At 32.6% G+C, this 24,502-nt stretch overlaps 1 protein-coding gene across 1 annotated transcript; it reads left to right on the forward strand.

Annotated features, from left to right (window-relative positions):
* The first annotated feature begins 1,212 nt into the window (after positions 1-1,212).
* LOC124364326 (putative defense protein) lies at positions 1,213-12,220 on the forward strand. Its single transcript, XM_046819703.1, has 4 exons — positions 1,213-1,368; positions 1,897-2,236; positions 10,098-10,189; positions 11,367-12,220. Exons 2-4 carry the CDS (start codon positions 1,898-1,900, stop codon positions 11,446-11,448), a joined length of 513 nt encoding a protein of 170 aa, XP_046675659.1. The 5' UTR covers positions 1,213-1,368; position 1,897; the 3' UTR covers positions 11,449-12,220.
* The last annotated feature ends 12,282 nt before the right edge of the window (positions 12,221-24,502 follow it).

Below are 24,502 nucleotides of genomic sequence, written 5' to 3' on the forward strand. Positions count from 1 at the left end.
TTCTATTTTCATTAAACTAATCATGGGTTTTACACTTTTACATATGGGCAAGTAACACTCAGCCCCCATAAATCACCAACTGATTAGATTACCTTTGACACTAATAAACGTTTCAGACGGACTTTCATCTAGCTGATTTTGGCTTAGATTGAACATCTATTTATACAAAAAAAATCTGTTGCGACATTTCTAGTATGGAAGGTATCACCAAAAATCATGTCAATTTTACAGACACTCAATAGTTCAAGTAACATTTAATAAATAATGAAAATTACTTCACGATGGTCATTACTGCTCATACTTATAAATTAAATTATGGGCGATTTAAAATTTTTTGTATTCTAGGGTGTCTGGAAACCACAAACAAATTATAAAGAATGCATGCTGCACGTACATGTATTTTATTACAAAGTGGTCTAACACTTAAGCTATAATAAGTTCAACCAGATATATTAAAGACAAACATACATCATTACTTAGCGCCTTCAAATAGTGTTTGGCTATTCAGTACACGAAATCGTCTATTAATTGCAGTTTATAATGTGCAGGAACTATCTTTTATCTTCCAAATTTAATTAGTTACCGCTTAAATTTTTCAATCTAAATCATTCTCAAATATTTCATAAAAATCAGTCTAGCCATTTAGGAGGAGTTAATTTTATTTATTTATTTATTTATTTTGTATCCATTTAAATATATAAAGGAGGTGCCGAGCAACTTTTAAGCTGTATTCTTTTTATGAGGAACTTATAAAAAAAGAATAAGGATGAGAGACGATAGAGTACAAGGAAGATGGATCCGATAAAATGGGATACGGTCATAAACAGGATTAGAACCTGCACTATCTCCAACTCACACCCAAAGTCAAACGTCTTAGACAGTTAATCTATCGGCTCCCCACCTCGCTCAAAAATATCTATTAAAAAACTTTAATCTGAAATATATTTTAGTATTTTATAGATTACAAAATCTTGGTTCTATCGAAATTGTATTGAATTATTTATAGCTTGTACAAAACGTGGATTTGATTCGTGTTGAAAATAATGGGGAGTTATGAGTTTGCATGAATATAAACTAGTGCAATCTTGAAAATGATTTATTGGTAGTGAAAAACTTCAAAGCCACTGAAGGTGCCGAATCTGTATTTCTTATCAAATTACATCGACGAAATACGTATTGTGATAGCAATGAAGTAATAGATTATAGCTCGGTATCGCTAGCAGCTGATTAGATATAGAGATATCACAGTTGTCCACTATCTGAGCGATGGTTCTCGGCTACGTGTTGTGGCTCATCGTGTCCGTAGCTGCCTTCAAACTTGTCCTAGCAGGAACATTGCCTGGTGCACTGTTGTAGCAACGATCACAGGTAAATATTTTCAAGTCCAAAATCCGGTTTATTGTTTGTAAATTCATTACTTATTAAACCCCTTTCAAACTGGTTCTTTGAAGAAAGTGGCCTGGTGCATTTTAAGTGTTTTAATCTAATTAAAGTTACTTTTTTATTTAGTATGGATAATTTCCTCTTGTTGATGGATATCAGTAACAGAAGTGCTGCTATATAAAAAATAGTGCATATGTATTTACTGAAAGTTTTATGACATAATCTCTATGTTTGTGTAACCTTAAGATAATTTATATATACTATGTATAATTACCATGTATAGTTAGCATGATGTTTATCACAGTTTTTAATATACTTTACAAATTTGTATAACAATAAAATTTTATTCTCTGTTGAAGAATAAATGTTAACGAAAAGAACTTAAAATATAATTGATTTGTATAAATAATGGAATAGAAAATTCATTTGATTTAATATAAAAAATTACGTATAATAAGTCCGTTCATATTATATGTTGTTAATTGTATCACTAACTGAGTCGATAACTTCCAGCATGCAGACTCTAGTGGCGGTTTTGTGGACAGCAACAATCCTTCTGGAGGTCAAGACTCAAGAAGATGAACTGTGGGATCCTTGGGCAGATAACTGCGAATCCATGGTCCCCTGTAACCTGACTGAACCCCAGACCGACCCCATGCCCTACATAGTTACTCTCAACAGACCCTACATCAACAGCGATCAGGCGGTGTACGTCTATATAAGAGCACTACCTCCACTCAGTTTCCAGGGGTTCATGATTCAGGCTCGGGACGACAAGACCGGTCAAGCTGTCGGAGAGTTTGACACAGACAACAGGAAGATCAGCATTATAAATTGCTTCGGCAGGCCAGATGTAAGTATTATGATCAGTGTAAGTGTGTGTAAGATCACTTCTAGTACTTAGATTCCAGGTGTTCGTGAGTCAGTACGTCTTAGTACGTACGTATTATGATCATTGTTTGAATGAATCGCCGTTCCACATCACAAGGTTTGTATGTATTTTATTTTGGAGTAGCCTTACATTTTTTACAGTGTTGTATGTATAATACAGATTAATAGATTGTCTTACTGTTTATATATCTCAATTAAAATTGCGTTTAAACGAACCGAAGCACATATACCAGGATCTAATTGTTCAATTTATAAAGTGAGAATATTGAGCGGAATTTTGAAACAGCTGTCCAATCAATTATATAATGGTAAACAATAACACATAATTTATTACCTAAAACATGATAACAATCATGTTGTTTTAAATTTTTTTTCACAGTTAAATATTTTTGTAACATTTTTTGTAATTTAAATTCATAACCCAGTTTTATAATTACATTCTAATTTTTAAGAAACGAAATATAATATACAGTAAAATTAGATTAGTTTGTATTTATTTCATATTTTATTATACAACTTAATGATTAGATCAACTTTTAGATACAGTTCCTTTATTCTTACTAGCTTAATTTAATGAGTATTACACATACATCCCTTTCTTAAAGCACTATATATTTCGGTTTTATAAATAAATCTAATTATATACTCGTCCTGTCAAAATAAAATACTACGAACGCCGTTTATTACAAATAAATTGGTCAACGTTTTAATGATTCGCTCGTTAACAAAATTTCTTACAGTTAAATATAAGAAATTATAGCATTTATTTGCAGAGGGAAGTTCCAGTGAAAACGTTTAGCCGAATAAGAGATGTGTACCTTATATATATGGAGACAATGGCGAATGTCATAACGAAATCTTTCCACCCCGCCATAACCCAAGTAGACGTCACATGAGCAAAGGTCGTACGAGTCTCGAGACGAGACAAGAGGCGGATCGCAGTCGCGAGTAGAGCTCACGAGGACGTGCACCGGTAGAAGACGACGACGGTCCCTGGCCGAGCAGTAGCAGCAGTGTGGGGAAGTACAATTGTTGTAACCAATTATATTATTTTATTATAGCTTTTTCGCGAAGTATGCCGTAATTTGAATATGCCTGAATTAAGCCGATGTGTTTTCAAGGTTTAGACTTTGCCAACATGTCTTTTTGTTAGTATCACTCATTCAGTAGGGGGTTAGACCAGACTATTGAATACTTAAGTAACATTATTATTATTATTATATCAGTAATAGGCTATATAAAGTGTTATTTAAGTTGCTAATTATATCAGACTAAAATCAGTTCATCAAAGATGGCGAGGGAACAAATCTAAGTACACTCTCTGGCCATTATACTGATTGATTCGGATATTCCCTTTAGGGCAACAATTTATCAATTAATATAAAATTAATAACTTCCTATATTTCCTCACGCTCTGGTGGGCTTCAAGTGTTTATTTTATTCCCTCACCAGCTTTAAACTTATTAGCCTAACTATGAACAGGATTCAACAGATGTAACATGAATGTAGATACATGATAAATCCTGAACTATAATTTTGGTGTCAAGTTTAAATCTATATGATGACATTAAAGAACAGCCTTAAATTAATGAATGGTTTAAATTACAGCTTGCTAATATTATATAAAACACCTTTCTCCAATTTTATACTCACTATTTTTACTGTAGCAAAAATTGAGGAAAAAAGAAAAGATAGAATTTTATACCTGATCTTTCCCCCAAAGGTCTAATTTATTCATAAGTGGACAAATCTGTATCTTCAGGTTAAATTATTATTATAAAATTTAAAATTAACTACGCTTACCAGTTTTACAAAATAGTGAATGCGCTTTTATTATGTAATTGCTTTATTGAAATTAGATACGAATCAATGCGTATATTTTACAAGTGGATAAAACTGATTAATTTAGTTGATTATGATTTCTTCTTTCTGGTAAAGAAATCTGCAATATTCATCCTTTGCAAAGGTGCACAGTTTAATTTATTGATTTTATATTTTTAAATATTTTGTTAAGAGTGGGTAGTAATTAATTTTTAATTAAAGTTCCTTTATTTGTCAAGCATTCCTGCAAATAATATGCTGATCTCCAAAAGAATTATGTTTGCAATGAATATGTATATTAATATGAATATCGTGTATGTCATGTATGAATATGTATATGAAAGACTAGTAATAAACTTATAATTAATTGCTACTTAAACTGTAACTTACACTACATGCAGTTAGTTACATGTTTTATTTTATGTGTACTGAGATAGGTAGAATTTGGAAAAGAATTTTAGTTGTTTGTAATAATTTTATTGAAATATTATTCTTAAATCACAGTCATGATCTGAGGGTGAAATTAAGTGAATAATTTGTAAGCAGGTTGCTTAAATTTATTGAAACATGTTTTTATGGGTTTGAACTAACACAATAAATGAGAGAGTTACGAGTACAATTAAGGTACATATAAATTAAATTTATTTGTAAAAATTTGTTTGTGTCGTATGGAAAAAGTTTGCAAATCCTATCAATTTATAAAATATAAGGGCAATAAACGAAGGATCTTATCTATCCTTATCTTGTCCTACAATCTTTTTATGTTCTTTGTAACGTTATGCTTGACCCAAATTAAACATTTTATGATTTTTAACTTCTTATCGCAACAAATAACTGATTGACAACATAAGCCGGATGTCTTTTATTGATTTTAAGTTTAGATTGGCACAAGGGCACTCGCAGGAATTGAGGACGTGTAACATTGTGAAATTTTCCATTGGGTTTCCTTTAAATACACAATAGTTACATTTTTTCATCTATACTATTTAAAGTGTTTGCAAAACACACACACACACACACACATACGCGCGCGCGCACACACACACACACACACACACACACAACACACACACACGCACACACACATATATATTTCTCACTTTAAATACATTCTTTTATATCTTTGTAACGAGATCGCAGTAAAATATAAAAAACTAAACATTAGATTTATACCTGTCCAAAAGATGCAAAGAAGTAACAACTGTTAGATAAGTAGTTATGTTTAATTTTATAAAAGCTTATGTGATTACAGGCACTGTGGAAACTATTAGGTTCGTTTTATTATATGTGCACACACCTTGAATTAAATGCAGTTGTACAAGTTAACTATGAAACATCAAATTAACCGTTTTTACAGGGTGGGTTTTAATTTAAATTGCGACATGACACCCGTGATTTTGAAGGTTAAGAGTGTTTATAAGACACGGGTTTATTTACAACTTTGAGTTCTGTAAGCTCTATCTAATTCTTTGCCAATATAGTTGTAAACTTAGAAACAATGAATGGAACACAATATTACTAACTATGCTTTAGCCAAATCTTCCAATGCTGCAATTCTTATTGTTGGTAAAAACAAAATGTTTTGAAACAATTATAACGCGTACAATGACAAGTTGATTGAGTACTCGCGACTTAAATCTATACAATTACATCAGTTGTCCCCCTCATGCTTTATACACTAAACCCTTCTCCACCCTTACAATAAAGGTTTTACTTTACGCAAACCCCTTTATTAATAAACTATTTTATAAATAATCAATAATTCTGCAGATCCAGATACTAGGAGAGTCGCACACAAGGCGCGATAAGATTTTATTAACTCCACCATAATTCAGATTAAATAATAAGTGCTTGAGAATTTGTTGTTTTCTTGAGCTGAAATTTCCTTCCTAAAAATTCGTGTTCCTGTGTTTGACTCTAATATTCCACGTGGGACCTATATTTATCGTTGTTGCGTCTGGTCAGGAGTAGATGTATGAATATATCTCTTTCTCTTGTTCCATTACCAATATTTCACAAGATGTTGGAACGTTCCTCGTATAATCCAGCGCATTTAAATTGTAATAGACTTCAGGCTACTCTGAGAAGTTATTATAGAAGCATAATAACTAACATTTGTTTCTATGACATATATTTTCAGCTATGCCATCTTATTGTGTCAAATGTGTTGTATAATTACAATGGTTTACCGTTGGAAATAAATAAATAATTAACTTAGGAGAGCATTTACAGTCACAATAATTCATTTCAAATTTATTATTCGCGTTTGACAACAATCGTCTGTCTTAACCTTAATAATAAGAGACATAGTGTCCTGGTAAACTGAGTGTAATTAATATAAATACTCAAGGGTCCATTACAGTACCGTAGCTCCATTAAATCACTCACAAAGATTGCACATACTAAGCCTCCTACCTCCATAATTTAAATTTGTGTATCGATAGTATTTGCGTATAGAGTAGTTATGTTTGTAGCGCTATACAGTACCAATATTAGTTGCATATATTAAAAAAAAAAACATAAAATGAACGTCAAAGGAAAAACGAATTCTCCAAGTAACACCAGAAGAAGCGGCTCTGTATATTCGATGCCCTGTCGTCCATCAGGCAGTTTTTGGACATACATATTAACCACTAAACAATCCAAGGAAAAATGTATTGCCTGGTCTATTGACCCAGATAATACTTTGGATCAAATAAAACTTTACTTAGAAGCTTTACCGAGGAGAATTTAAACTTGATGCGGTTCCACAAGGTGATACTAACTTACATACAATTTTTTTTAATTTCCAATGCTAACGACACCAAAATAAAAATATTATTACTGACAACTGCAAGTGCGGTAAGTTTCAAAATAGCGACCGATTAGGCACATTACAGCGCCTAAGGGGCTTGCCCTTGGATAAAACAAATTAGACACTAATGCCATAATGACTGAACCTTGTGTTATGTCTCCAGTTACATTTAAACTAATTAATGCAACTACTGGAAAATTTATTAACTCGGCCCATTTATCACAATTGAAAATATTTTTCTTGAAAAAATATTAATGCTCAGAGGGAATCTTGGTTTGAGTTCCTTCATTTGTTGATATTAGTATTAAGTTTCTGTTTCCCTCTTCTCATTTTTTTACACATCATTCGGACTAATTGCCGAACTGACCCACTTCTTATTCTAAGGTGCGTCTTGTTCTCACCTAGAGTGGTGTACATTCCGGGTTCGGTCAATGACCGGAACTCTTTGTTGTGGATCACAGGGATTTATATGAGTGGAAGGAGTTTTAATTTTGTTTGCATTGGAATTTAGCAGCAAATGTAGTTAGTCCACCTCTTTTGGATTCTTATTTATTGTTTTTTTTATAATTTTTTTATTATTATTGTTATTTGCTTCCATAGAGTAGGGCACCTTCCACTCTTATAAACCTTTGGCAGCTGTCTGTTACTAGACCAGGCAGACGAGTGTCCAACAGCAAATCACACTACAATAATTTATTTTCACCTGCACTACTCCTATCACTTTTCATCTTTCCTTATTAGGAATAAATTGTAAGTTTTATTTATTAAGAGGTTTATAATATTGTTATTTAGGTGAAATTTCATAATAATGTTATGTTAAGATGGGTTATAATATTGTTAATAATGTATTGTCATAGCTATTAAGATTGTTAATGAAATAGCTAAAAATGGGCCTGAAGGGGAATTCTTTAATTAGTTTCGTCATTCACCAATAAATATCGACGCACGTCTTAAAAAAGTATTTACAAATGGGTAGTCACCTATGTTTTTTAATTAGTAAATTAGTTCATTTCCACATAAACGAGTGATTGACCATACCCAACTCTCCCTCTTCTCTGCCAACTACTTGTTTTCACAGTTAGGTTAATTTCATTGTTTGGTTTCGCATGTGCTTTCGTTTGTTCGGTTGGCTTTTATTCCAATATATTAAAATGTAGCATGACAGATGCTGAAGGTGAGTAGGCTTTGAGGTTGTGAAGGAAGTCCGAATTCTTTTTGACAGATTACCAGCGTGCACTTGTAATATTTATACCAAGTCAAATGCACTCAATTATATTTTTACTTACAATTGGAGCAGATGGGTGTGCACCTTGGTTAAACTCTATCCTTATCTAGTACCAAGTCTCACAAATACGTAACATTTGATCAGAAATTGATTAAATTTTATTCGATTGCAATGGGTAATTGAGTTACTTTCCCAAAACAATTACTTGCAGTTTAAGGTGAGTCCCAAAGTTTATTTCACATTGAAGACCGTAAACCATACATAATGTTTACGGACTGTATGGACAATTTTTAAACCTCATGAATTAATGGCAACTTGCCATTTGTGGCGCCTTGGCTCACCTTTTGGTACCACCCAAATATAACAACCTTGCAATCGTGGGCCCAAAAATCTTTAGTTGACTAGTAGTATTACGTATCTAAGACTACCATCCTAGTAAAACCTATACCGCAAACTCCCTGCCTTGGTGCACTACTCTCTTCTCTAAGAGGCCTCTGCCGTAATGGGTTTTCTGATTACCTTTCGCCCCAGGGGGAGGTGAGAGTCCACGCTGGTAAATTTTATACAAAACTCGAGTCTGCTCTGTCCACGGCGTCTGGTCCTGTGCTCCCCCATATTAGCAGGTACGTTTACCTCCCAACTACTGATAACCTCACGACTGGTTGAGTCGGTCGCGTTGATCACTGGGAGTCTCCCCGAGGAGGCCCTGGAGCCTCGTCACGGCACGTCGCCTGTATGTCAATATTGCGTCGCCTCGTCGTAAATCCAACCAGAGGTTATCTGCTCCTCACTAGGAGAGGGGCCACCAAAATTCCGAATTGTCTGCTGCATAGGCATTTTATTTAGTTAGTATGTTGATCAACTGACATATACTGGTTTCTTAATCCCTCCTTAACCCCAACGCCTTAAAGGTTAATCTACTCTCGTGTTTCGCCCCGCAGAAAGGGAGGTTGTGGCGCTAGCCGCGATGTTTTCTTTTTACCGCGCCGTAACCCAAGTAGACGTCACATGAGCAAAGGTCGTACGTGTCTCGAGACGAGACAAGAGGCGGGTCGTTAATCGTTTCATTTATTCATTAGGGGGTTAGTCAAGATTATTGCATATTTAAATATTATTATTATTATATCAGTAATATATAAATTGTTATTTTAGTTGTTATTTATAACAGTATATAATCAGTTCTTCAAACCTGACGAGGGAACTAAACTAAGTTCACCCTCTGGGCATACTACCGTTTGATTCCGATATTGACTGACAATACGATATAAGATTAATAACTTCCATTATTTTGTCAAGCCCTGAACGCTTCATATGTAATAATTTATACAGAAGTCACAATAAAGTGATCAATTGTGGAAAATATCAAAACTAAAATAATTTAAAAAAATTGCAATTTTTTATAATTCGTTTCATTCAGCAGATTAGTCTTATTGAATCGACTGTTATATCGAGAAAATTATTATTATTTCAATATTTATATTCCCAGCACATGTGCGCACGCTTCATTTACATGTATGAACACTTATGCGAACAGAAAATTAAATAGATATGTATAACTAAAACAAGATACAGGGTACAAGTTAAAACCTTTTATATTGTGGTTTTTATATCTTCCAGCTGAGTAAGTTTTATCATATTAAATAAGTAAAATCTTGTGGATTATTATAAGAATGAGAATATTACACGTCCTCTATGTGATTAGTTAATTAGTTCCGTAGTAAAAGATAAGTATTTTCCGCAACGCATACATTAAGGAATGGCTGAGATTTCCCATAAACACCCAAGTTTTTTATTATAACATTTTTATTATATGAATTTTTATTTCTTATTTTCCTAGATAAGAGAATAATGAAGAAGCTGCATACAATGTTCCATTCAGTTAATTTACTTAGAAACAAACTTAAAAATTTGTTGAGGTGTCTCGTAAGATAAGTATTATGAAATAAGACAAATATGAGTATATTAAGTATGTTCTATGGTCAGAGCACGGCCATGCACGCTGACAATTCCCCCAAGACGGAGGTGACGGCCAGATGGGCGCCCGAGGATGACAATGACGCTACCGTCACATTTTAGTGAGTACATCACTTGTGTGTATCCGCATGATAGGAGAAGATTCTAACATCGGTTTGTGACGTTAATGTCTTTAATGTCTTTTATATACCAAATCCCAGGGATAAAGTCTACTTTTGGTTCCTTACTGATCACTAGAATAAAACTTCCTAAACCTTGGAAATTTCTAAATACCATCGGTACGTTTATAATAGATTTTATACCTTAATGTTTCTATATATTAGTTCCATTTACTATTTTTTTGTATGTTAAAGGTTATTTTGATCACATGTGTCCTATTATAATTTTAACCATTTTATAATCACATTATAACCAATTGCGGGAAATCAAAACACACACTCACTTATCACCTCCTAAAACCTTGAATTGTGTGGATAGAAAATAGGAATGTAGTGTGTACTGAAGTAAAAGGTTTGACAGGAATTGTCTGACCATTGTAGAAGTTTGCATACATTTTCAAATATATTTCGTATTATTTTCCGTTTTTTTGTAATATTTGTAATATACATGGAGTAAATACCATTTGTATCCCCAAACATAGCACTGAAATATAATAACATGTCATTGCTTTTATGGTTTTATAACACAATAAATACAGTTAGGACCTCATACTGTTCTACAGATGAGTGTACGTGAAGATGGTTTCTTATATATTTATATAGGAAAATACAGCTGGATCTATATACACTTTTTTCTTGAAATATAGTATGGTTGTATGCGTCTTTATTTCGGTAATATTCAAGGATTGTCATTAAACTATATACCATGTTCATTAAAAAGTAACTATTATAACCATGGTGTATATTATACTTGTGCTAGCAGTTATCCGCGGCGTCGTACGCGGTTTTGCACCTGTTTGATCACTTCTAAATCTATTGACTTATATTTCCAACGCCTATGTTGAGTTTTTAAATTTGACAGGCTCATTCAATTAATATTAAACAACTATGAGGCGTATCCCGGAGGTATTTTTGAAATAAATATAGCCCTATACTAATCCTACGAACCGCAAAATTGTCCGTGTAAAATTTCAGTAAAATCGAGTAAGTGGTAAATAGTAAAAATAAAAAACATCAGACACTTTCACATTTATAATATTATTAAAATGTTAATACATGTATTAATAAATAATAAATAAATATAAATGTTTTATTGAAATTTTATTCTTTCGTTTTGCAGTGTCACAATTGCTGAAAAGGTTGACCCTCTAGGGAGGTTCTGGGCTTGCCAGCGTACGAAAACACTTCAAATTATCAAGTGACTTCTTGTAACCCTTTTGTCCTTTCACTCTTCAAGTACTTAGGAGAGTTCTGTACACTATGCCAACAACTGTTTATTTAACAGTCCCTCTTTCATTATTTCAAAAAAATTACAGTCTGGTTTATATACAATGAACCATAACCCTCATAATTAGCCCAAAGTGTATTTACAAATACCAAAATAGATATTGAAGAGTGATGGAATCAAAATAAAATTTTATAATATTATTACTTAAATTATACGTATACCAGTGAGAGTAATGTAATATAGAATAAGACATATTTTTTTGGAGCCTGATCGTTTGGATTCATTATTTATTAATGATGTAAAGAGATCTGAATTAATAGTTTTAATGCTAATGCTCTCAAAAGAACCTAATCTTCTACACTCATGGAAAACTGTAGACAGTATAACTTAGAACTAAGTGCTTTAAACAATATTTTATTGCCACAACCCTGGATTGCAATGTTATGTCTCCTACTATAATATTTAACAATTATTAATCATTTCATGTGTTAATATTTGTAATATGATTATATGCGAATTGGATTCGTGTTTAATTTATACGATTTTGGAAATTCGTCACTTAAATATTTTATAACTTAGGCCATATAACTGGGTCACTTAACATACAAGTTTGATCAAAATTGTCGACAAACTGAATATTGCTGTTATTAATTTGAGTAAAATATCAATCTGTAAATACTAATAAGAGGGTAAACTTTGTAGATTGTATAGTAATAAAAAAAATAGAATCTTCTTGATAAATAAAATGTCTGCTACTATTAACTTTTAGAGATATTTTGCAAGGGGTACGGTTCAGAAACATAATAAATAGTAATTCACATCTCAATTTTAATAGCTTAAATATTTATTAGCAAAGAAGTGAAATAGAATCCTGAATCATAATATTACTTATACTGCAAGTTGTAGACTTAATATATTATTAATCTTCACGCTGTATAAATTAATAATACTGAATGCAACGTATTTTAGATCATTAATGTATTTTTGTAGCGAAATATCGATAGAGAAAGAACTTGGCAGCTTCTTGGGAAAAAGGACTTTTATAAGTCAATTTACAGGATGCGTCCTTTCCATTCTTATAACACTACGCCTTTACGGAAAGTACAATAATAAAGTACGATACAGCATGTTAAGGAAAACTTTTCTTCGGTAACTTGCTTTCTATAAGGCGTAATTCACCATATATTGGGGGTTTCTTTGTTGTAAATAATACTTGCAAGGAAAAATAGCACGTAGGTTTTACACAAGAAGTAGAAGATAACATAAACAACCATTTTAAAAATATCCCATTGCAAGGATTATAAGAACGAAAGTCAGACTTTAAAAATTTAAAATTTAAAAGTAAAGCGAACTAAAATCTTATAGCTGGAAAGCCCTTCTATTTCCTTCTAGTGTACGTAATTTCCAAGCCCTATGATTGGTCAAGCACCCAACGGTTCAGGAATGGTTCTCACACTCATGGTTATTGATGACTAATCGAAAATATAATACAAGGGTTAGACGGAAGGTTCTGCCTAATTCGATGTCAGAGAGGCCGGTTCGGTCATGAAGTCAGCAGTCTTTGTTTGATTATCGCTCCCGGCCTGAACTCCGATCTTTGGTGTAGGACTTACAAAACATGTTCTTAACCTGCCCATGAATTTCTAACATTTGATCATAGACCTTTCTACTGCATTCTTATATTTGCTTTCTTTACCCATTTTTCGTTTTAAAGAGTAGAAAATTATTTATGTTTAAATACATGATGTAGCGGAATGTTGCGACCAATGTTGGTTAAATTTACTTTCTCGTTCAAATTAATCTCACATTTTTAATAACGATACTCCTGATCAGTAGAGTGAATTTCTTAATACCTTGTTATTAAAAAATACGACGATCTAAGCTGGTGTACTCACCATTGCTTTGGGATCGTGTCTAAATCGTCATAGTCATCTCAATTGTGCAATTGGAATGCCTCTTCAACTAGATTACACTATATTATGTAGACTAGGTGTCTGTGATGTCCAATCAGTGCAAAGAGTTCGTTTAGATGTTTTCAGGTTTCAAAGCGGTGCTTAAATAATTAACGTTCTCGTAACCGAATTTTCACTTCCACTTTAAACTATATAATGTTTCGTTTACTCAGAGAATAAAAATGTTACATATTAAAATATCATATGACCGTACTCAGTGTGCACGCTATTTTATCAATTCTGCTATTTTCTCGTATATTTATTTTTTAAATTCCCATGATATAAATTTTTGTAAATTACATTACTCAAGATGACTTAAGTCGTTGTCGCCATGTTTACTCGTATAAACATATGTACTAACGCTCAGATAAAACCCATGGAGTGGCACGTACCATTGTCGATCTCATTGTTGCATATTCAAATTAAGCTTCATGAAAAACTTCAAGCATATTGGTCAGTTTATTTTTGAGATGTCGTGTGTACAGAAATAAAATTGTTCTAGCCACTCGAGTGACTGGCTTCCCTAATGCTCAGGCAATACAATCTTATCTTGGTTTATTGTTTTATTGCACATATTGATACTTTAGCCGAGGTTAACAGTCTTATATACATACTTCTTTATATCCAATACATACTTCGGTATATCCAATGTTCGGATATACCGAAGCTATAGACTCATCAGAGTAAATACAGAACATTTATCATAATCCATTGTTGCAGATCGTTCAATTGAATTAATTCACTAATGCAAACCATTGTTCGCACAGCCCACTAACCATTGTTAACTGAATGGTGTACTCAAGTAATAACATTGATTTAGTGTAATCCTAATTGATAATAGTCAAGAAAATTATCGAAAGAATTACACTTGAATTGTTTTTTAAATTTTTGACAAATCAAGTTATAATGCCTTTATTGGGATTGGAACTTTATAAATGTAAATAAAAGTGGTCTCAACTCACAGGAGAATTGCAATCTGTCCGATTTCCTTTCACTTATGTTAGCGTGTATAGTGAAAAATTCCAGTGATATATTGCTATACCAAAAAAAAATCTGTAAAAGCCTAAAGATATCTTGTGTGCATATAATTTTTAAATCACTCAATATATAAATCGACTTTTGCGTTTACAATACTATTAATTTCAATTTTGAATATCAGCTATAATCAAGCCATATTGTAAATAATACAGTGATATGGCAGTTTTATAGTATGACAGTTGTATGGTACGACAGTTGTGTAGAATTACAGTTGCATGGTATGACAGTTGTCTGGTATGACAGTGTTTTGTAGTATGACAGTTGTATGGTACGACAGTTGTGTAGAATTACAGTTGCATGGTATGCCCGTTGTAAGGCGTGACAGTTGTACACAAACGGGTGTATTTCGCTGTGATTATTTAGCATCGTTTCATAAGGTTTAATATTTGTGATTTATATACAATATGACTGTAAACAATAAAGTACTTACAACTCGCTTTGAGATATAATAGCTTTTAGACATTGTCTTTACAGCTATGGACGTATTTACAATGTGGTTATTGGTCAAAAGTGGCTAAAAGTTCAATTGGTGTTCAAAGCTATTTCAATTGGTGTGGCTAAAAGTACTGAAAATTTTAAATTAGTACTTCAAAAGTATGAATATCTATAATCCTGATTTCGTACATATACTGTACGCCCTTGCTTATTAATCACTGGTTACTATATCATCATATTTTCTTAATTCAGTCTAGGAATGATTATATCAATTTTAGAATACTTCTTCCTATCCATATATTTTGTATCTTGTGTCTCTCCACGGCAAAAGGAACGAACGATCCTCTCAATAATTTTACCGCCATTAAAATTGACTTTTTTACGGGCTAACTGCTCTCTGATTGTAATTGCATTGACAGTTTGGTTTGTTGAGTTTCGTATATGTATCTGGTCACTACTGGTTATACGCCAACACACAGATCAAATAAAATTAATTTCAAGTATCCAATTATAATAACTATCCAAATAAAAACTAAATAATTTGAGTTCATCTCTGATGCCATTAATTTAAAAGCTATAAAAATCTATTATCATAATTATTTGTAGCACACGACGAGAGATAGTATTTCTGCACAATAATATAAATTCAGAATTATTAAGTGTTTTAAAATAATTACAATTTAATTTTAATATAAAAGTGTCTATACATTATTTTATGTTATCTAAGCTATATGAATGTAAACTTTTGTCTAAATCTATCTAATAGATTTTATTTGATTGAGTATCAACTCTATAAACACCCAAAATCAAAGTGTCCTAACTTTTAAAGATCATTCTTTGCTAACTCTTGCATAATATTATTAAGATATATCGTTATAATCAACTTTTATGCTAGTAATTTTTTCCGATATTGCTTGATTTTATTAAGATTTTAAGATAGCCGTTTTATGTTTGGATTATAAATCATTATTCTCAGTTATTATACATCGTAGATTAAAAGAAATCAGTTTTTCTACAATTATTCGGTCATTTGTAATCTTTATTCTTACACGTACTTTTATGCCTCGTGAAATTTCCAGAGAGAGGCAGTATACAGTTGTAAGCAGAGTACAGTTGTGAGCAGTATACAACAATATTATGAAATGTGAACATTATAATTATCTTAATTATTTCATGAACCATATTGTTGTTTATTAATAATATTGAAAATTGAATTACCATGGAAATAAATAAATGCAGACTCGAATTTTATAGAGAAGAAATTTGTTTTAATAATTAAACTACTTGCATGTTTCACAAAAATATACAGAAATGTACACTATCAATGAACTAAGATCGTTGGTTGGTGTCTATAATAAATTTAAAATAATAAAACTTTATTTATTACGTTAATATAAATTTAATCCATGTAACATTCATACAAATATCGCATTAACTAACAAAATTTATAACATTTATACATATAACGCTGAATTGATAAAATATATTTAGCCCTATTTAAAATATACTTAACCTTCGTTACGTAAGGATTATATAATGTATTTGTCTAGTATTGCAATTGCAGTATATAATTTGACCTTTTTTATGATAGATAACAATAATGGTGGAGGCATTAGGATCCTTTTTTACTCCAAGTTGGGTTCAAGGGGACGACTAAATTAAAGTTTTCTTTAAAGAAAAGTGGTTTGTGGTATTTTGTTAGATTTATTGCAGGCCAACACGTAGACAACCCATGGATAAGCCTTGTGGCAAACACTAAAGATAAATATTTCCCAGTTAAGATTTGGATTCTGGTCTATCCTGTAAGGTCTTGTTTTCCGGTTCGAAGTCTTATAACAGAGTTAAAAACTTTTATTAATTTTTTAAATTAAAGATTGAAATCTAACAGGTTTGACAGAAGATTACGATATATTATGAGATATTAAAGGCTTTTAATTAGTTTGTGGATTAATATAATATAGCGTTTCAAGTAAAATTTTGGAACGCACGTTTATGGTTAAAATAGTTGAACGTGTTATAGTTCATTGTTTTTAGTTTTTTTTTTGGGCTAGTTACAATTGTTGTCTCAAAGATTTTACACAAATACCCACAAACTAAAAGACCATCTCATATTCATTCCGGTTACACAAAGAAAAAAACATGACTTTTATCAGGATACCAAGGTTTGTAATTCAAATCGACCAAATCTGCACGCGCCTTAATTGCTCAGGACATAATATTCACGTTATAACAATCTTTCAGGAATGTCTTATCTCCAAGGTCAAGTTTGATTGTTAAATAATGTAGATGATGTACAGACGTACACGCACGGTCTGTACTATATGCTCGCCAGCCTGTTCAAGTCGGCTCGACCTCTCTAGTCAACTGGCCCACCAACTCAACGCTGCCATCAACATTAAAATTTACCTCGATTCCACACTTACTTCGCAAGCTCTTCCAATCCCTGAACGAGAATACGATTTTAATTGAAGGATTTTATTGAAGGGTAAAGTAATACAATTTTTCCAAGTCAGATTCAATGAAAAGTGTGTAATTTAGTGTGTTAGAGGGCAACCTAATAAGTTTTTTTTCAGAAACATTCTTTAAACCTCTTTGCATTCTCTCATTTTTGGGATTTGCGTAGAATTTTCTGAATTCTTATACTTGCAATAAAATAACAAGCACACATTTTAATAGTAGTTGGAATCTTACTTATGACCAGAGGGTTATAAAGTCATAAAAACACATATAATCATAGAAAAATCGTTTAGAAAAAATATATCCACCTATCGCAAAAACACCAGTTATCTTAAGTATAGAATTATGTGAAAACACAAGCACACATACGCGCGCACATACACACGCGCGCGCATTAACTTCTGTCAATTTGTTCATAATTTTTGGTATTGCATATCAGTGGGTCGATACTGTAGCAGGATCTGGTCGCTACTTTTTCTTCACTAAACCCAGCTGCTTCACCCCCTGCCTCGCCACACTGCTAATGTAACGAAAGCTGTCTGGGCCAATGTTGACTCCTCCACGCCAGCGAAACACCACCATCACTACGTTAGTGGCTCCCATAGCCTATAACAAACAACAAAACATTATAACGTAATATAAGAGTGAATTCTTAATTATTAGGCATGCACAGAATTTTTCTGATTCACGCCCTGCCACACATTGCTATGAAAATTGTAATCTCAAGGTACTCTAGTATAGCTGTGGACATATACTTTTGTTTATGTTTTACGTTACGCCCGATGAGTTTCTGAAACTAAGAAAGTTTTAATCCACAACACTGTATTATGTTTTATCGTAATAACACTCATGTATAAAATGTTTGGGTCTGCCTACCTGCAGTAAATGTAATGACCGCCCCCCTACAAGCGTTCTCCCAGTCATTACAGCAGTGCTGGGCCGTGGGGCCCGGTACATCATGCTGGAGCACTCAGTATGCATATATATTGTGTGGTGCTTTGCCAATCTACTGTCTGATATAAAATGTTTGAGTTCGCCTACCTTTAGTAAATGAAAAACGGACTCCTAGCAGCGTTCTCTCCGTCATATTTTCAGCCAGAAACGCTCTTTTCTTGGTTTACTGGACGAAAGTTTAGCCTGATCAACTAAAACAAAGTTATATTTGCGTAGTGGCGCGCCAACGCAAAATTCGTCAATCGCCAAGGAAACGGAGTGTGTCCCCCCCAACCTTGAACAAATAGATAACTTCATAGTTGTTATCTGTTACAATGAAGTAGGCTACCGGATGACGAAAGCTGAAGTACAAGGTTCGTCCACCTAGCGCTGGGTGTGATGAGTCACGAACGGAACGTTGAGCTTAGGAGTTCCTGGTCTGTTTAGAGGAGTGCAGAGTTTAAGACAGATGACCGACCTCTTCAGCTCCGTGGGAGGATTTCCGTAATTTTTCCATATTTTTGAAGAGGTAAGGCAGACTGTACTTTTTAAGTATCTTCGTAATTTTGTTTCAAGGAAATTTTACATTTTTATTCAACTAAACCGTTTAAACACCAAAAATTAATTTAAACTTGGATCGACCGGCAAAGCCATTCCTTCATGAAAATGAAACATGAAACGGCCATTTGGCACATATATAATGTTCATGTTAAGTAAGATATGATTTCATTTCTTTTAAAAATGTATGCTACGACTTGTTTTACTTAAAAGACGTATAAATTAAACACGTAACGACCTTTTGGCAAATATATAATACTCACGTTTAGTTAAATATAAATTCATTTTATTTAAAATGGTATGCTACGGCTTGCTGCACTTTAAAGTGTAAAGTGAACATGTAACGGCCTTTTGGTAAATGTTTAATGTTCACGTTAAGTGAAATATAAATTCATTTTATTTCAAATTGTATAGTATGGCTTGTTTTACTTTACAGTGTAAAAAAAACTTTAAATTTATGAAAATTTGTATTTGTCCTTAACGATTTTAACGTTATACTGTAATGCTTTGCGCTAAAACCCATTATATGGTTTTAATTTATTTATTGGTGAAATATTGTACTTATTGAATTTGGAAGAGAGTAACGTAGTAGTTATGGAATAAAAATGTCTAGGTAATAGTCAAACAACAAAATTATTATTGTTTTAATTGTTCATTTATAATCATAAACTTAGATCACCGTAGTTATAAATTTGTCTGATAGCGGTAATAAGTAAATAATAAATTCAGACTTAAATTCATTTTTTTGTTATTGTTAAGTTGTAAAACTCAGTCTATGTATTTATTACATGTCTGCCTAAAACCTAAACTTATAATTACCATTTAATTTATGTTTATCAAACGAAGCGTTAGCCTATGTGTCAATAAATGTGAAAGTAGAGTAATAAATACAATTTCAACACACATACAATTCAAACCAAATCAGAATAAATTAACAATCTTGTACAGTAATATCAAGTAGTCGTGGGCCTATTTAGTTAAAGTACAAAGTAATACAATCTGTCCGGTCAAATGTATGATTCTAAACTTATGTCAGTCAGTTTTAACAATGTGTTTTATTGTTCAATTGTAATTCTTTTAAAGATAGTAAATATGAATGGTAATGTGTACGGTTAATAATGTTTACTAAATATATTGTAAAATTAAGACCAAAATTAATTAGCGATTCAGTTCATATAATATATAAACTGTAAAGTCTTAATTGAATGATAAAGATTAACTCAAGATAAAAATAACTTGCTGGTTATAAACTTTGAATATTTTGGAGCAAAAATGCTGAGGTATCTTGATAACTACTTTATTATGTATTCTTAAATACTTAAATGCATATCTTATTTTATCGAATTGTAGATTGGTCAGCATGATATTTTTTATTATTTTATTGGCACAATATAATTATAATTATTGTATGAAAACTGTATTGTATGATTGTATGTAAGCACTGTTATGCTGTTTTACTATTTATAAGGAACTGTATAAGGTTCTGGTTTTCGTTCCAGACTGTACGTCAGGCAAACTGCACGCGCCTGGACATTGAGCGGCACAGACTGTACGCGGGGTCTACTGGGAGCTTCGCTGACTGTGAGGAGTACGCGCACCTCACTTCCTTGTGTCACTACTTGACTGGTTGTGGAGTCACGGGCCTGAGAAGTGACTGCGACACGATAAGTCAAACTTTTATAATTCTTGTATGGCCATACTCAAATATTGAACTTGTGTACACGTTATCTGAAAGCAGCTGTGGACTTTGTGGACAGTTGCAGGACTCGCTCGCTAGTGAGTGTCTTCACACCAGCTTTTTGGATTTTTGCCTTCGCATTTTAGTGTAGTTTTGCCTTAAAATTTATGTGTAAAATTACCTATATTTATTTGTGTATTGTCTATGTTTAATGGTAAGTCTAGTATGGTGGCCACCTACGTTTTAATTTTCATGCCTCTTATTTATAAAATATTTTACCAATAATTGGATGGTTTTAACTTTGTGGCGTTTGCCACTTTATTTTTGTTAGCCGATGGACGGGGCGGCAGCAGTTTCCTTCCAGCTGGTCCAGTCGTTGCTTTTCCAGATGGTTATCCTCTTCTTCTAGATGTTTCTTTGGAATTCTGCCTGTTATGGTTTGTTCTAGTGTTCAGGCTTCCAGATTTCTGGAATTAGGTTTTCTCGCTCTCTTCTCTTCAGGCTTCCGTTGGGCGTGGACGTTCTACGAATTTCAGTGGTTGGAGTTCAAAATCAAAGCTGGCTGCCGCTCCCTTGACGAACCGGCACGGTTTTTTGGTGTTCAATATCGTGGCCTGCCTTCCAATCAACGTTCCACGACCTCATTTAATTAATTAGGGCCAGTCACTCAAGTTATTGATAATTTGAAATTGGTTGTCACTGAAGTTAACCTTTTCTTATAATTATATAAACAGTATAACTATAGTTGGCGCATGCCGATAGTATTAAAGTACCTACTGAGAATAGGTAACAACTACTCAGAAATTGTGGTATAGGAAATGCCAGATACTTAGAACATTTTAGTTATTTCTTACAAAAACCAAGCCTAGGCCTAATTTAACTCTAATTGAGAAAGCTATTGGATTTTCAATTTTGCTCAGGTCCTGCTCAGGTAAGTGATTTTTTTGTTGAGGTTTGCATGCATGAATGGTTACTTGTTTAAACTAAGTCTGCCTTGCCAGTGAGAGCTATAACAACTACGGGAGGGACAGGTCCAAGTATTGCCCCTAAAAGAAGTAACCCGCTACGGGGCGGCGCCCTGATAAAAACCTTCATTCAGCCTACACTTGGTATTGGTAGTAACCATAAACACTGCCTGCTGACTTTACTACTTCAACCTCGCCTATGCAACCGACTGGGACTCTGGACGTTACAAGCCGTGCTGCCCGGCACACCGTCCTAGAGCATTCGGTATGTGTAGATATTGTGTGTTACTTTGTCAATCTATTGTCTAATATTAAATGTTTGGGTCTGCCTACCTGGAATAAATGAAGCAGGTGACCCCCAGCAGTGTTCTCTCTTTCATCATCCCAGTGCTTAGCCATGTAGCCTGTAACATTGAAATCAAATCATTTATTGCCAAGCAACTTTTCGGTACAGGTATCCGTGTTGTTTTTTTTCTTACAGATAGTTACTTTTGTGTACTAAATCTATCATTTAACATTGGTAAAAGCAAAATAATACATTTATTGTACTATACCTATCCTTTTCACTATTTACTAATCGATACTAATAGTAAGGTTTTGACATACGAATCATTTTCTGTAATATGGAAAAAACTGTTCATTGCATTTACATTGGTGAATGCAAAGTAATAACAAAGTAGGAACAATTAAGTAATAACAACCATCAAAAAAATCTACAAATAACAACTAAAACTTTATTGTATAAAAGTCTCCTACAGAGCATAAACAGTTTTCCGTTAGTGCATTTTTAACGTTTCTTTTAAACGAATGAAGAGCAAGTTATCATTTTCCTGCAGTAATCAGAACACGAATATATTTTGCTTGGCAAATCTTCTTGTTTTCCATCAAGGTTGGCAATACACCCCCAGACAATCAAGTAGTGGTTACTAAAGTAAATTATATATCATATAGCTAAATAAGTAAATATATTAAGCATAGAAAATTAATAACTGAGAAGAGGAATAACGATGCTACCCATAATGTATATTGCAGAAGTGGTTAGTGAAACTGGTAGTAAATTAAAAGAGTTATTAAAATATAAATTATAGTCTAAAAACTATAAACAATGTACAAAAACAATTTTGGACTAAAATTGAAAGAAACCATTCCTAGTTCTGGCCTTAAAAGGTTTAACAGTGCAAACGTTTCGAGCTTCTGTGTGCCTCATCCAGCATTAAACAAATTAATAATACTCTATGATATGTTCCTGTCTTAGTATACTAATGCATAATAAAATGTCCCCTTTTCTGGGTACTGAGTTTTTGTGTATTGAGCGTCCGGTATGTTTCCAACACTATCTATATTATATTGCGAACAGTGCCCACCGCGACATACGCTTAAATCACCTTACAAACTTTACCTTTTTTACAGTTTATGTTTGGTATGCTGATATTGTCTATACTTTACAAAGTGCCCCCCACCATAACTTTTAAATGGTTCATAATATAAAATCCCCTGAGGGTATGCGGAATACGATCACCTGAGATCGTTTTCGTAAATTTCTGGAATTAAACTGTAGATATGGGCAGTTATAAAGGCTATTAATAGCTGTAAAAAATAACAAACAGTAAAAGTAATTCAGAGAATTAGTTAAGTAACCACACATATTAATAAAATTTCGCTCCACAAACCACAATGGGTTCTGATTGTCCAAAGGTAAAATTATAATTACAATATAACGCACGAAGTCAACTCAGAGACCTCCAGTTCACCCTTGTTCTTTATTTATAAAACTCGTTAAATCTATAAGTAGAAACCGTCAATATTTGTCAGCTGAATATAGTTCGTGGAATGATAGTCGATAAATGCTGGAGCTAAAACGTTGTATCTAAGATTGGATGTCCAATACAATTAGAAACCAAAATAAGCGTATACAGTTTGTAAAGATAAGATTCTAAGCGTTTATTTCCAAGCATAAAATATTACTTATGTACACATTTGTATACTAGTGAAAAACAAAAGAAAATTATAAACATTTTAAAATTGCCCATTTCCGCCGCTTGTCTAACGGTCTACTAACGACAACTAATTGTAGTTTGGAAAGCTGAGGTTATTTGTTATAAATATTTTAGTTCAAAGCTCCATTGTATTCAACACTTGCCTTAACAGAAACAGTAGTATTGAGAGTATTTTATTACAATTTCCAGTTTTATATCAACGAATTTAAAAAATAAGACATATTTCGATTTATTTTATTCTATCAGATGATACAAAAAGAACTGATCATGGTTAAAGTCTCAAATAATAAATGATTACGAGGTTCTGAATATTGTTTGCATTTTGTGAAAGAAAATAATATGAACTGTGTAGTAATTCTCTTCATTTAGGTATTCAATTTGAGCAGCTGATGAGCCTTCTCGTGACGTTTTGCAGCCTAGGCTCTCAGCGTTACGTTAGTTGATTGTTGTGGAACCTGGTTCGTGTGAATATATATATATATATATATATATATATATATATATATATATATATATATATCTTACAAAAAGTGATAGCCGATATATAATGAATAATATATAGTTTAAAAATATTTATACTACGCAAAAATATATTAATTCGTTTAAACTAAATTTTCGATGGGATCCTTAATGAATGTGATGCCATTAATATCTTTTAATCGTCTCCACCCCCCCCCCCTTTTACAGGAGATTTTAGGAATAAGTTCACTTCTTTCAAAATAGAAAAACCTGCCCACATTCAGGCCTACTATAAACACTCATCGGAAACGTATTATGTATTATTAATGGTTTCTTGTATCACTGTACTATAATCATATTAATCCCTAATATAGCAATATTTAGGCTATTATTAGTACCTTTAATTTTATAATACATGTTATGCCAACATATAAAATATACTTAAATGGCATAAAATATATTTAAACATTTTATATATTATATATATATATATAATATATATATATATATATATACTATATATATATATATATATATAAGTACTACAGGAAACACA

The sequence above is a fragment of the Homalodisca vitripennis genome, chromosome 6, assembly GCF_021130785.1.
Source record: "Homalodisca vitripennis isolate AUS2020 chromosome 6, UT_GWSS_2.1, whole genome shotgun sequence".
Classification (NCBI taxonomy): domain Eukaryota; kingdom Metazoa; phylum Arthropoda; class Insecta; order Hemiptera; family Cicadellidae; genus Homalodisca; species Homalodisca vitripennis.